The 10854-nt window shown below is 39.2% G+C and overlaps 1 protein-coding gene across 1 annotated transcript; it reads left to right on the top strand.

Annotated features, from left to right (window-relative positions):
- Positions 1 to 187: 187 nt before the first annotated feature.
- On the top strand, positions 188 to 8858 carry LOC120104604 (putative wall-associated receptor kinase-like 16). The gene is made up of 5 exons (XM_039116019.1): positions 188 to 1173; positions 4527 to 4682; positions 4821 to 4987; positions 5715 to 6618; positions 8716 to 8858. The coding sequence occupies exons 1-5, from the start codon at positions 321 to 323 to the stop codon at positions 8730 to 8732; spliced, it is 2097 nt and encodes a 698-aa protein (XP_038971947.1). The 5' UTR covers positions 188 to 320; the 3' UTR covers positions 8733 to 8858.
- The last annotated feature ends 1996 nt before the right edge of the window (positions 8859 to 10854 follow it).

Here is a 10854-nt window from a genome sequence, read left to right as displayed (position 1 = left end):
ACTAAAAGTAAACATCAAACTTTGAAGTCTTCGTCGCACCTTGTTTAATATAAATTACTCGTACTTTGATCAGAACACCATCGCTGTCATACTTCGCCTTTAGCGATAGCGTCGTTCTGGCACTGTGGGAATTGATTTGCCGGGCTATGATGATAATGGAGGTCGCCTGAGTGGGGCAGCCGTCGACTATTCTTCGCAATCAAATGAGCACGCAGCCGTGACGCCGGAGCTGTGTCAATTAAAAGGATACCATAGCCCAAAATAGATCCGCAAACGGAGCAGCAGTTAGCCCCTTGTGAGGAAGAAGCTAGAAATTAAGAATGGTTTGGCAAGCAGCGCTTCTTGTTCAGTTGGCGAGCCTTGCAGCAGCATCAGGAGCACGGCATATCGCTCGGTCCGGCTGCCAGGCGAAGTGCGGAAACGTCAGCATCCCCTACCCTTTCGGCATCGGCGAAGGCTGCTTCCTCCAAGGCTTTGGAATCACATGCGACACATCCTTCAACCCTCCCAAGGCCTTCCTTGGCAGTGGCAACATCGATGTCGAAGAGATCCTGCTTTTCCAGGGTCTGGTGGTCGTCAATAACCATATAGCCCGTGACTGCTACGCCAAGAATGGCAGCCGCCTCAACAGCACGTCCCCGAGAATCTGGCTTTCCAAGCCCTACAAGTTCTCCAGCACCCGCAACAAGTTCGTGGCGATCGGGTGCGACACCATCGGACACCTCAAGGACATGGGGTCGAAGTTCGAGACCGGGTGCTTGTCGCTGTGCAATGGAACCAGCTACATCACTAATGGGACCTGCAACGGCATCGGCTGCTGCGAAACAGTTATTCCAAAGAAACTCAGGTCCTTCAAGGTCCACGTCGACAGCTACCAAAACCACACCAAGTGTTGGGATTTCAATCCTTGCAGCTACGGTTTCTTGGCTGATGAGAGACGGCTAAACTTTAGCGTCGACAGCTTCTCTCGTCTTGCCAGCACGGAAAAGATCCCGGTGACGCTGTCCTGGGCCGTACGGGACAAGAGCTGCGAGGAAGCTCGCAATGACCAGACGAGTTTTGCGTGCAAGGCCAAGAACAGCTACTGCGTGAACTCCACCAACGGAGGGGGATACCGCTGCAATTGCTCGGAAGGATTTGAACGCAACCCTTATCTAGAAGACGGATGCCAAGGTAATTCCGTTTCTCTTCCCGGTAGCCCGGTCTTTTTTTTTTTTCTTTCTTTCTTTCTTTTCTCTCTCTTCTTCTTCTTTTTTTTTTGTTTTTTTTGCTAAAATGGAAGTATCATACCAAACGTGTATGGATACAGCCAAGAAAATCAAAAAACAAAATATCTCGAAGAGCACTAGGCAACTCCACCTCACCCATCCATAGGTGTACTCCGAGTAGTGGGCCGCAAAAGAATCCATCAAGTTTGCAGCCTCATTGGTCTCTCGGAAGACATGCTTAACCTAAATGACTAGCCCCTCTCGAGCTATAGCCCAAATATCTCTCAGCAATGGATGGTAATCACTGATCCCCTCCCCCTCGACGCCCGTCGGATTCACCCAATGATCGTCGCAGAATCACCCTCCAAGAGGACCATCCTAGCATGCAAAGCATGCCGCACATAACACAGTCCAGACCAAGCCGCTCTTAACTCAGCCTCGGGCACCGAGGTGTCAAACAGCTGGCAACCCTCGACAGCAATCACTTTAGAGTCTGGGCTCCTCACCACAAAGCCCGCACCAACCCTCACGCCGCCCTGCAGGACGCAACCATCGAAATTGATCTTGAGGAAACTCAGGAGTGGGGACTTTCAGGTGAAAAACACCATATGGGGCGCTCTAAGAGCAAATGTAAAGCCCCAGATGTCCCAAGCTGTTAAAGGTCTATCCGAGTGGTCCGCCTGAGAGACCTCCACTGCAAGCATCCTAGCCCTCTCCACCACCACCTCCGGAGGGAGGTACACTCCCCAAAAGTTCATGCGTTTCGCGCCAGCCATATCCGGTAAGCGGTGTAGGTCGCCCTCACCGCTAATTCAGTCTTGACTTGGCAAAACTGAGTATACGCACCGTGCTCTTCCATCCGAGGTTCAAATCTTGGTTGGGAGGTCTCGCCAGGTGTTTAATTATCTAGAATATTTTCATTAATTGTTGTATGAGAGAGATCCCTCTGAACTTCCCGCTCCTGGTATATATAGCTTGAATAATTTCCGAAGCACACCATGTACAACTCATAGAATCCCACTCTTTCAACCGAAGATAGTGACTACCGATCACAACTTTATCTAGTTTTCCATTACTGCTAGTTATCGTTCCATTAAAACATCTAATAATAGTTATTTCATTAAAAAAAAAAATCCAATCAGACTATGCAAATGACAACCATGTTTTATTAATACTATAAACTCTGCAACTTTTTGATGTCTATTCAAACCTTGATCGTGAATTTGAATCTCTAGGCATCAGGAAGATCACGGTTGGGCTTTGTGTGGTTAAATGAATTCTTGAGCTAATATAGCCTAATACTACTTTGCCTACCCATATATAATCCGCTGGGCTATTCCCCTCTCGGCAGAACAACAACACGTTCATTTTATTTTGAGTGTTGATTACTCGACTGATCACACCTTTTAAGACTTGGGAATGGGTTGCCTAATTCCTATCCCACTTTCTGGAAAAGCTCAGAAGTTCTTATTGGTTGGATCAGGACACCAGGGCAATGAGGGCATGTTTGTGCGCTGTCCCAAGTTATGGTTGGACTGGTCCTTCTCTGAGTTGGTCAGGCATCTCTTTCACCAAGCTCAGGCATCTCTTTTTGGTCCATCGCCAACCCCAAGCCTCGGAGTTTGGTAAGGTATGGCCAAGCTTACTCAAACAGTCAAACTAGAGATCCACTTGATAAACCGAGTTTGGGTTGTGAAACTTACATCCAAGATTGGGCTCAGGGTTCGCAGATAAGCGTGCAGGTTGTAAGCCAAGTCATGCTTGGCTCAGAACAAGTTGAGCTCGGCTTCCTCTGAGCTAGCCGAGCCGAGTCATTTTTCTTTTTATCTTGGAAGTTAAATGAGCCACATTGAGCTAGGCTCAGCTTGCTTGATTTTGGCTCATACGCAGCTCAAAATGAATAAACAAGTAAAGATAGATATCATATAATTTATATATATATATATATATATATATATATATATATATATATATATATATATATATATATATATATATATATATATATAATAAGATACTTCGGAGCCTTTCAAGTTGGCGACAATTAGGGTAGAGTGGTGCAAGAGCTTGTGAGATCATGCGTGAGGATGCAAAATTAAAAAGAAAGGTGTGCTTGAAGAGATAATTTTATATTATATTTTATCACATTATATAATATATATTTTATATTATATTATAATATATATAATATATATAATATATATTATATAAAATCATGTTTGGGCTGCGTTGATGTAAACTTGTGCCCGGCTCGTTTAATGGTCGGGCTTAAATTTTAGACTCGCCTGATTTTGTGGGCTCAAAAATCAGGCCGAAGCTCGTCCTAAACAGTCGAGTTCTCAGTATTTAAGTAGCTCTAAATTAGACCTCCCTCTAGCAATCAAGCATCCTCCCCGATTTTCATCCTTACCCTCCGTTTGGGAGTTTTGGGGAGAAAAGAAAAGAATGGAAAACTTTAATGGGGAGGAAAAAGAAAAGAAAGGAATAGAATAGACTTTCCTCTCCTCTTGTTTGGGAGTTTTAGGAGGAAAGAAAAAGTACTTTCCTTTCTCCTGTTTGGAAGTTTGGAGAGAAAAAAAAGAAAAGCATACCTTTTTAATACTTTTACTAAAATACCCTTATTATAAAAGAGGCATACTTATGAGTAGAGGTGTAAATGGATCGGGTCGGACTGGGTCATGAGTGACCCCAGCCTAACCTGGATACTTGTTCGGGTCCTAATTTTAGACCCAGACCTAATCCAGTAGAAAATCAAGTCGGGTCGGGTTGGGTCCAAGGCTACAATTTTTGATCTAAAGAATCGAAATTATTTCCTTCGTAGAGATGCAGCAGATGGGTATATAGAGATGGAGATGACATATGAAAGGTCAAAACGAAAGATGCCCTAGGATATATTTGTCCTTTTAATTTAGTACTTCTTTAATTTAAGGGTAAAATAGGTATTATAAAAATTTATTAAGTTCCAATTTTTTTCTCTCCAAATTCTCTCACTTATGAGAGAAAAGAAATAAGAGAATTGGAGTCCAAAATTTTTCCTACTATTCCCTCATTTTCTTTTCCTTTTCCTCCATTAGAAAACTCCCAAACATCAAAATTTTTAACTTTTCCTTTTATTCCATTCCTTTCTCCTCAATTTCAAGTTTTCAAACGGAGCCTTATTATCTTAGATTCGGTGGAGGAGAGGGGTAAAGGTGGTAAATCATTTATTTGTTAGATTTGGTGACTGGCTTATGTCATCTAATTAGATTTCTGCTTGCATGCTCAAGTGGGAATATCTTAGTACTCTTTCTAACTAACCTCTTTATGGCTACTCTCTAGATATTGATGAATGTACATCTTCACCCTGCGTAGAAAGATGTGAGAATGTACCTGCAGGAAGCTATACCTGCTATTGTCCTTGGCACATGTATGGGGATGGCAAGAAAAATGGAAGCGGCTGCAAATCTATATCCAAGCTCCTCCACTGGGTTCTAGGTAAGGCTCTCTACACAACCAAACCAAACCAAATTAACCAAGTGTTATTAGATCTTCGTGCATGACATTCATTGCAGATGAAAGAGCCTGGTTTCACATGTATATAAACTTCCAATTTATCTCTACTTATTCTTGTAGGCTCAGGGTTTGGTCTCTTAGTTCTGGCTGTCCTCAGTTCTTTGCTTTATCTGATTACCAAGAAGAGAAGACACATTAAGCTCAAGGAGAAGTTCTTCAAAAAAAATGGAGGTATTCTGCTACAGCAGCAACTCTCTTCACTAAAGGGTAGTGCCCCAGTGACAAGGATGACTTTCTGGCGGACGAGGTCATAGCACCGGAACATCAGACCATATTCGAGAGGGTGGTGTACGTATCGGTGATACGGGCAGTAGTTAGGATCGTCCTTTCGATCCACCTCGTTGCGCTTGGCTAACGAATAAAAACCTTGGTCCGCTTTCGTTCTTTCCATTCAATATCCCATTCCCGTCGCATCTGTTCTATTCAGCCAATCCCTCTGCATCGACATTCATTGAATCAGGATATTCCGAGAAAGTGGTCCCTCTGGATGATTCGGCCACAGACTGAACATCATCCTCTTCTTGCTGAAGCAGATGCTTCCCACACTCCAGATCTACGCCACCTCTCCCAGGACCGGAATGATTATCCCTGCCCGGGCCTTAAGACGATCACAATCTAGTAATCTTGGACAATTTTTGATGAACTGTCACTAAACTCAAAAAGAAAGAAGAGAAAAAACTGGGAGTTGGCGCCTACATAACTGGTAGCTTGCTTACCAAGCCGTCCTGGCAAGCTCCTCCAGTTCGATTATTTTCCTATTTCATGTCTGGTTTAGACGGTCGATGCGAATGTCCTGCAACGTTCGATGAAGCTTTGAATAGAGCGCTCCGTTTGGACAGGCCCTCTTTTCTCATTCGAATGGACATCTCTTTCGGTAATGATCATCTACAACTGAAAGACTGAAGAAAGCAGTGAGAATCACACGATGGAATAATAAGAAAGATAAGAATCCATATGTTTACCAAAGAGGAGCTTTTAGCAGCAACCGACAACTACTTGGAGAGCCGCATCCTCGGCCAGGGAGGTGTCGGGACAGTCTATAAAGGAATTCTTCCAGACAAAAGAATCGTGGCGATCAAGAAATCCAGAATATCTGACGATAGCGAAATCGAGGTATTCATAAATGAGGTGGTGGTTCTTTCCCAGATCAACCATAGAAATGTGGTGAAGCTCTTGGGGTGCTGCCTGGAAACCAGAGTCCCACTGCTCGTTTTTGAATTCGTGCCCAATGGATCCCTCGCTCACATCTTGCACAGTGAAGGTGGCAAAGCCTCGCTGTCCTTGGAGTGCCGTCTAAGGATCGCAACAGAAGTAGCAGGAGCGCTGGCTTACCTGCACTCTGCAGCCTCCGTGCCTATTATTCACAGAGATGTCAAGCCCAGTAATATACTCTTGGATGAGAACTATACGGCGAAAGTATCTGATTTCGGAACTTCGAGGCTGGTTCCCTTCAATCAGAAAGGACTTGAATCATTGATCAGAGGGACCTTTGGATACGTGGATCCTGAGTACTTCCTCACTGGCATGTTCACCGACAAGAGTGATGTCTATAGTTTTGGGGTGGTTCTGGTCGAGCTCCTCACGGGCGAGAAGCCAGTAGTACCAGCAAAATCTATGGAGTTCACCAATCTCGCCTTGCAGTTCGGTTCTCATGTGAAGGAAGGCCGTCTTCTCCAGATTCTGGAGCAACGTGTGGTCCAAGAAGGATCTCCTGAGCTGCTTCTAGCAGTTGCGGAGCTTGCGACCCGATGCCTCAGCTTGAAGTGGGAAGAAAGGCCTGCGATGAAGGAAGTCGCCATGGAGTTGGAGGCGCTGAGAACATCCAGCAGGCACCCTTGGGTTGAAAAGAATGAAGAAGGCCCTGTTTGGGGGAGCTGTTGGCAGTAGAGCTGTTAGAAGTAGAGCTGTTGGAAGTAGAGCTGTCTGAAGTAGAGCTGTTATAAAAAGCCGTTTGCTGTTTGGTAACTATATTCGTAAAGTACTGTGCTACTTTGTTTTGTGTTTGGTAAACAAACTGAGAAAGTACTTTTGTATGACAAAATTACCATAAAGGACATTGCATAGTATTATACAACAGAACATAATAAAACATAACATAAATTAATACATAAATATACGATATAGTATAATATTATTGTAATATAAAATAATATTATGTTGATATATCATAATAGTAATATAATTATTAGAGTAAATTAATATTTGGTAATATAACATAATATTAAATTATTTAACATAATATATTAATGTATTATGATATAATGTAATATATATTATATTTATAGTACAATACAATAATAAAAGTATAAAATATTATAATTATTAGTATAAATTAATTTCTCATAATATAACATAATATTAAATTATTTAAAATAACATATTAATGTATTATAATGTAATGTAATATAATACAATATTTATAGTATAATACAATAATAAAGGTATAAAATATTATAATTATTATTATAAATTAATTTTTCATAATATAAAATAATATTAAATTATTTAAAATAACATATTAATGTATTATGATATAATATAATATGATATTATATTTATAGTATAATACAAAAATAAAGGTATAAAATATTATAATTATTAGTATAAATTAATTTCTCATAATATAACATAATATTAAATTATTTAAAATAACATATTAATGTATTATAATGTAATGTAATATAATACAATATTTATAGTATAATACAATAATAAAGGTATAAAATATTATAATTATTATTATAAATTAATTTTTCATAATATAAAATAATATTAAATTATTTAAAATAACATATTAATGTATTATGATATAATATAATATGATATTATATTTATAGTATAATACAAAAATAAAGGTATAAAATATTATAATTATTAGTATAAATTAATTTCTCATAATATAACATAATATTAAATTATTTAAAATAACATATTAATGTATTATAATGTAATGTAATATAATACAATATTTATAGTATAATACAATAATAAAGGTATAAAATATTATAATTATTATTATAAATTAATTTTTCATAATATAAAATAATATTAAATTATTTAAAATAACATATTAATGTATTATGATATAATATAATATGATATTATATTTATAGTATAATACAAAAATAAAGGTATAAAATATTATAATTATTAGTATAAATTAATTTTTCATAATATAACATAATATTAAATTATTTAACATAACATATTAATGTATTATGATATAATATAATATGATATTATATTTATAGTATAACACAAAAATAAAGGTATAAAATATTATAATTATTAGTATAAAATAATTTTCCATAATATAACATAATATTAAATTATTTAACATAACATATTAATATATTATGATATAATATAATATGATATTATATTTATAGTATAACACAAAAATAAAGTTATAAAATATTATAATTATTAGTATAAAATAATTTTCCATAATAATTTCTCATAATTTCCCATAAAATAATTTTCCGTGGTCCAGGGGCTCTTCTTCGTGGTCCACGTTCGAGGAGGACCTTAGCGTGGGCCACGAGGTTGATGATAAAAAAAAAAATAATAGATTGATTTTGGAAGGTATGGAAAAGGATTAAAATTTTTTTCTTCTAAAATGTGGTTCAAGAGATGCATACAAAAATTGAAAAGAAAAATACCTTTTCTTATGGAAGGGAGTCTGACGGCTAGGGTTCTTGGCTCCAGCAGATTTTTAGGTTTATAAAGGGACAAACTGTGTAATTATGTTATTTTAATATGGGCATTTTTGTCAAAAATACAGCTTTCCAAAAAAGCTGAAACAGCTTCCTCCCAAAAGCTCCAAATTGGAGCTTCCTCCCAAAAGCTGTTTTCAGCTTCCCGCAAAAGCTGAAATAGCTTTTTGAAAAATTTACCAAACACAATTTTTTATCTAAAAGTACTTTTGGAGGAGCTCCCCCAAACAGGGCCGAAGAGGGAGACCGAATGTAATTTAAAGATCACATAACATATTTATCAGCGAGTATTATTTTTCTTATATAAAGTTTGTACATAAATATATATAACTTCTTAGATGTGCCAATTGTGCTGAAACAAAAAAAAAAAAACTTGGTTTTCTTTCTTTTCTTCTTCTTCTATAAATATTTTAACAAAAGAGATTGAAAAATGGCAAAACCAAAGGTTCTGAAAACTGCATTAAAGGCTCTTCTTAGTTCTATTTCTATAGGTTTATGAGTACCTTCTTCGCCCTTTGTGCATTAAGAGACAAGCTTATTAGAACATGAAGAGTAATATATATTAAACAATCTGAGCCCAAGGCGAGGTAAGCAAGATGAACATTGGACACTACAGTACTAGCGGTCAGCATCAAGACAACTACAAAGAAACATAAAATAGACATCACTATTTGTTTTTATAACCTGCAACTATTGCCAAGGTTTCAACAATGCCTTAATCTTATAATGGCCTTAAAATCCTTAGTGATTCTTCCTGCAGAAAGTATTACACCTCGACTTCGGATTAAACCAACCTCATTGGCCTCGGACATAAACTGAGGCGAATGATTTCAGCCTCAGCCGAGGAGTAGACCAGCTTAGGAGCCGCCAGCCGAGGAGAACAATTAGCACGTATCGACAACGGCTAATATCCCTAACAACCGACAGCTTTGCAGCTCGCAGTCGCGGTAGTACCACATCTTGCGCCAGACCTGCACTGCACGCCTCCCACACGGAATGGCCCCCGCGCCGCGGCCTACCACCGGCTATTGTCTGCCATCATTGTATGCCACATCGGCCCAGGTAACAACAAAGTTGGTTTTCCTATATAAAGAGAAAAACCTGGGGGACCTCACAGAGTGACCCACTGCTAAAACCCTCTCCCCTCCATACTGCTGCCTCCTTGTGCATTGGAGGGTTCCTCCCCAGATACTCTCGAGCAAGTGGACTTCTTGCAGGCCACTCAGTGGAGGAAATCAACACCCGACGCCTCAACCAGCCTGCTCAACCCGCTTCCAGCCTACCTTAGAGTCGTTCGAGCTGCTCTCCCACCTCGGTCCAGATTCGGATAATGGTTGTATAGCAGCCATTTCTTCTCCAAATTTGCCTAAGTTGGGATTATTTTGGAAGATGGATTGTTCAAATTTGTAAAAACCTAGTGACAAAATTTGTGTTAAGAAATCATATATAAAAAAGGGAATTACACGAGATATTGCTTGCCCAAATGTTGAATATATACTGCAAAATTCTAGATGGTTATTGAACCAAGAACATAATATAGGTGTGCATTTTGGAGAAACAGGCCTTTGAACATTTCCGGCTATTGTCGGAGAACATGCATCCGAAAAGGAGTGTATCAAATTGGAAATACTAAAAGTAACTGCGTTTCCTTTCACGAAATCATCCTAATCATCTAAAAATGGTTGAGATAAACGGATTTGCTGGTGCTATGAACCAAGTATAGCTTGTAAAATCCTCCGCATATGGTTCTATTGGATTCTCCTTGGGGCTATATTTGGGATTGGACAGGCCTAAGGCCCATCAGGCTTGGGCTCAGTTTCCGGTAGTGGAGTCCAAACAACAATGAGGCTAGCCCGACTTGGAGCCCGACATGGCTCAGCCCAGTCTGCCACCTAATTGGAATATAGGAACCTTCACCCTTCCTTTCTTCCTTTCTACCTCTCATCTCCTCTCGCTCTCACAATTCCCTTACCAACTCCCCTCTCACTTCTCTTCCTTAGAGCCTCCAGTTGGGAGGTGCCGTCCCCACTGCATTGGGCTAGATTTGGATCGGGCATGTTGGATATTTCGGCCGGCCTCTATTTCAGGCTTGAGTTGGGTTCGGGCTGTAATCTTTAAGATTTTGGGTCTAGAACCGGACCAAATCTTGAAAAATTCATCAAAATTTGAAACAATCATCTAAGCTAGGACCATGCTGCATGGAAACCTGACCCAACCCAGACTAATAATTCCAGCTCTAACATCCGATAAAAAAGGGTGTGACCATGTTAAGATTGATGAAGATTAGTCCATGGAAATCATTTCATGAGATAGATAAAACATAGGGCTATCGGGTCGACAGAATTAGCGAAAGGGGACAAAAGGGGTACCCTGTGAGC

Source organism: Phoenix dactylifera, unplaced genomic scaffold (assembly GCF_009389715.1).
Source record: "Phoenix dactylifera cultivar Barhee BC4 unplaced genomic scaffold, palm_55x_up_171113_PBpolish2nd_filt_p 000046F, whole genome shotgun sequence".
Taxonomy (NCBI): Eukaryota; Viridiplantae; Streptophyta; class Magnoliopsida; order Arecales; family Arecaceae; genus Phoenix; species Phoenix dactylifera.
This window is presented reverse-complemented; position numbering and strand designations above follow the sequence as displayed.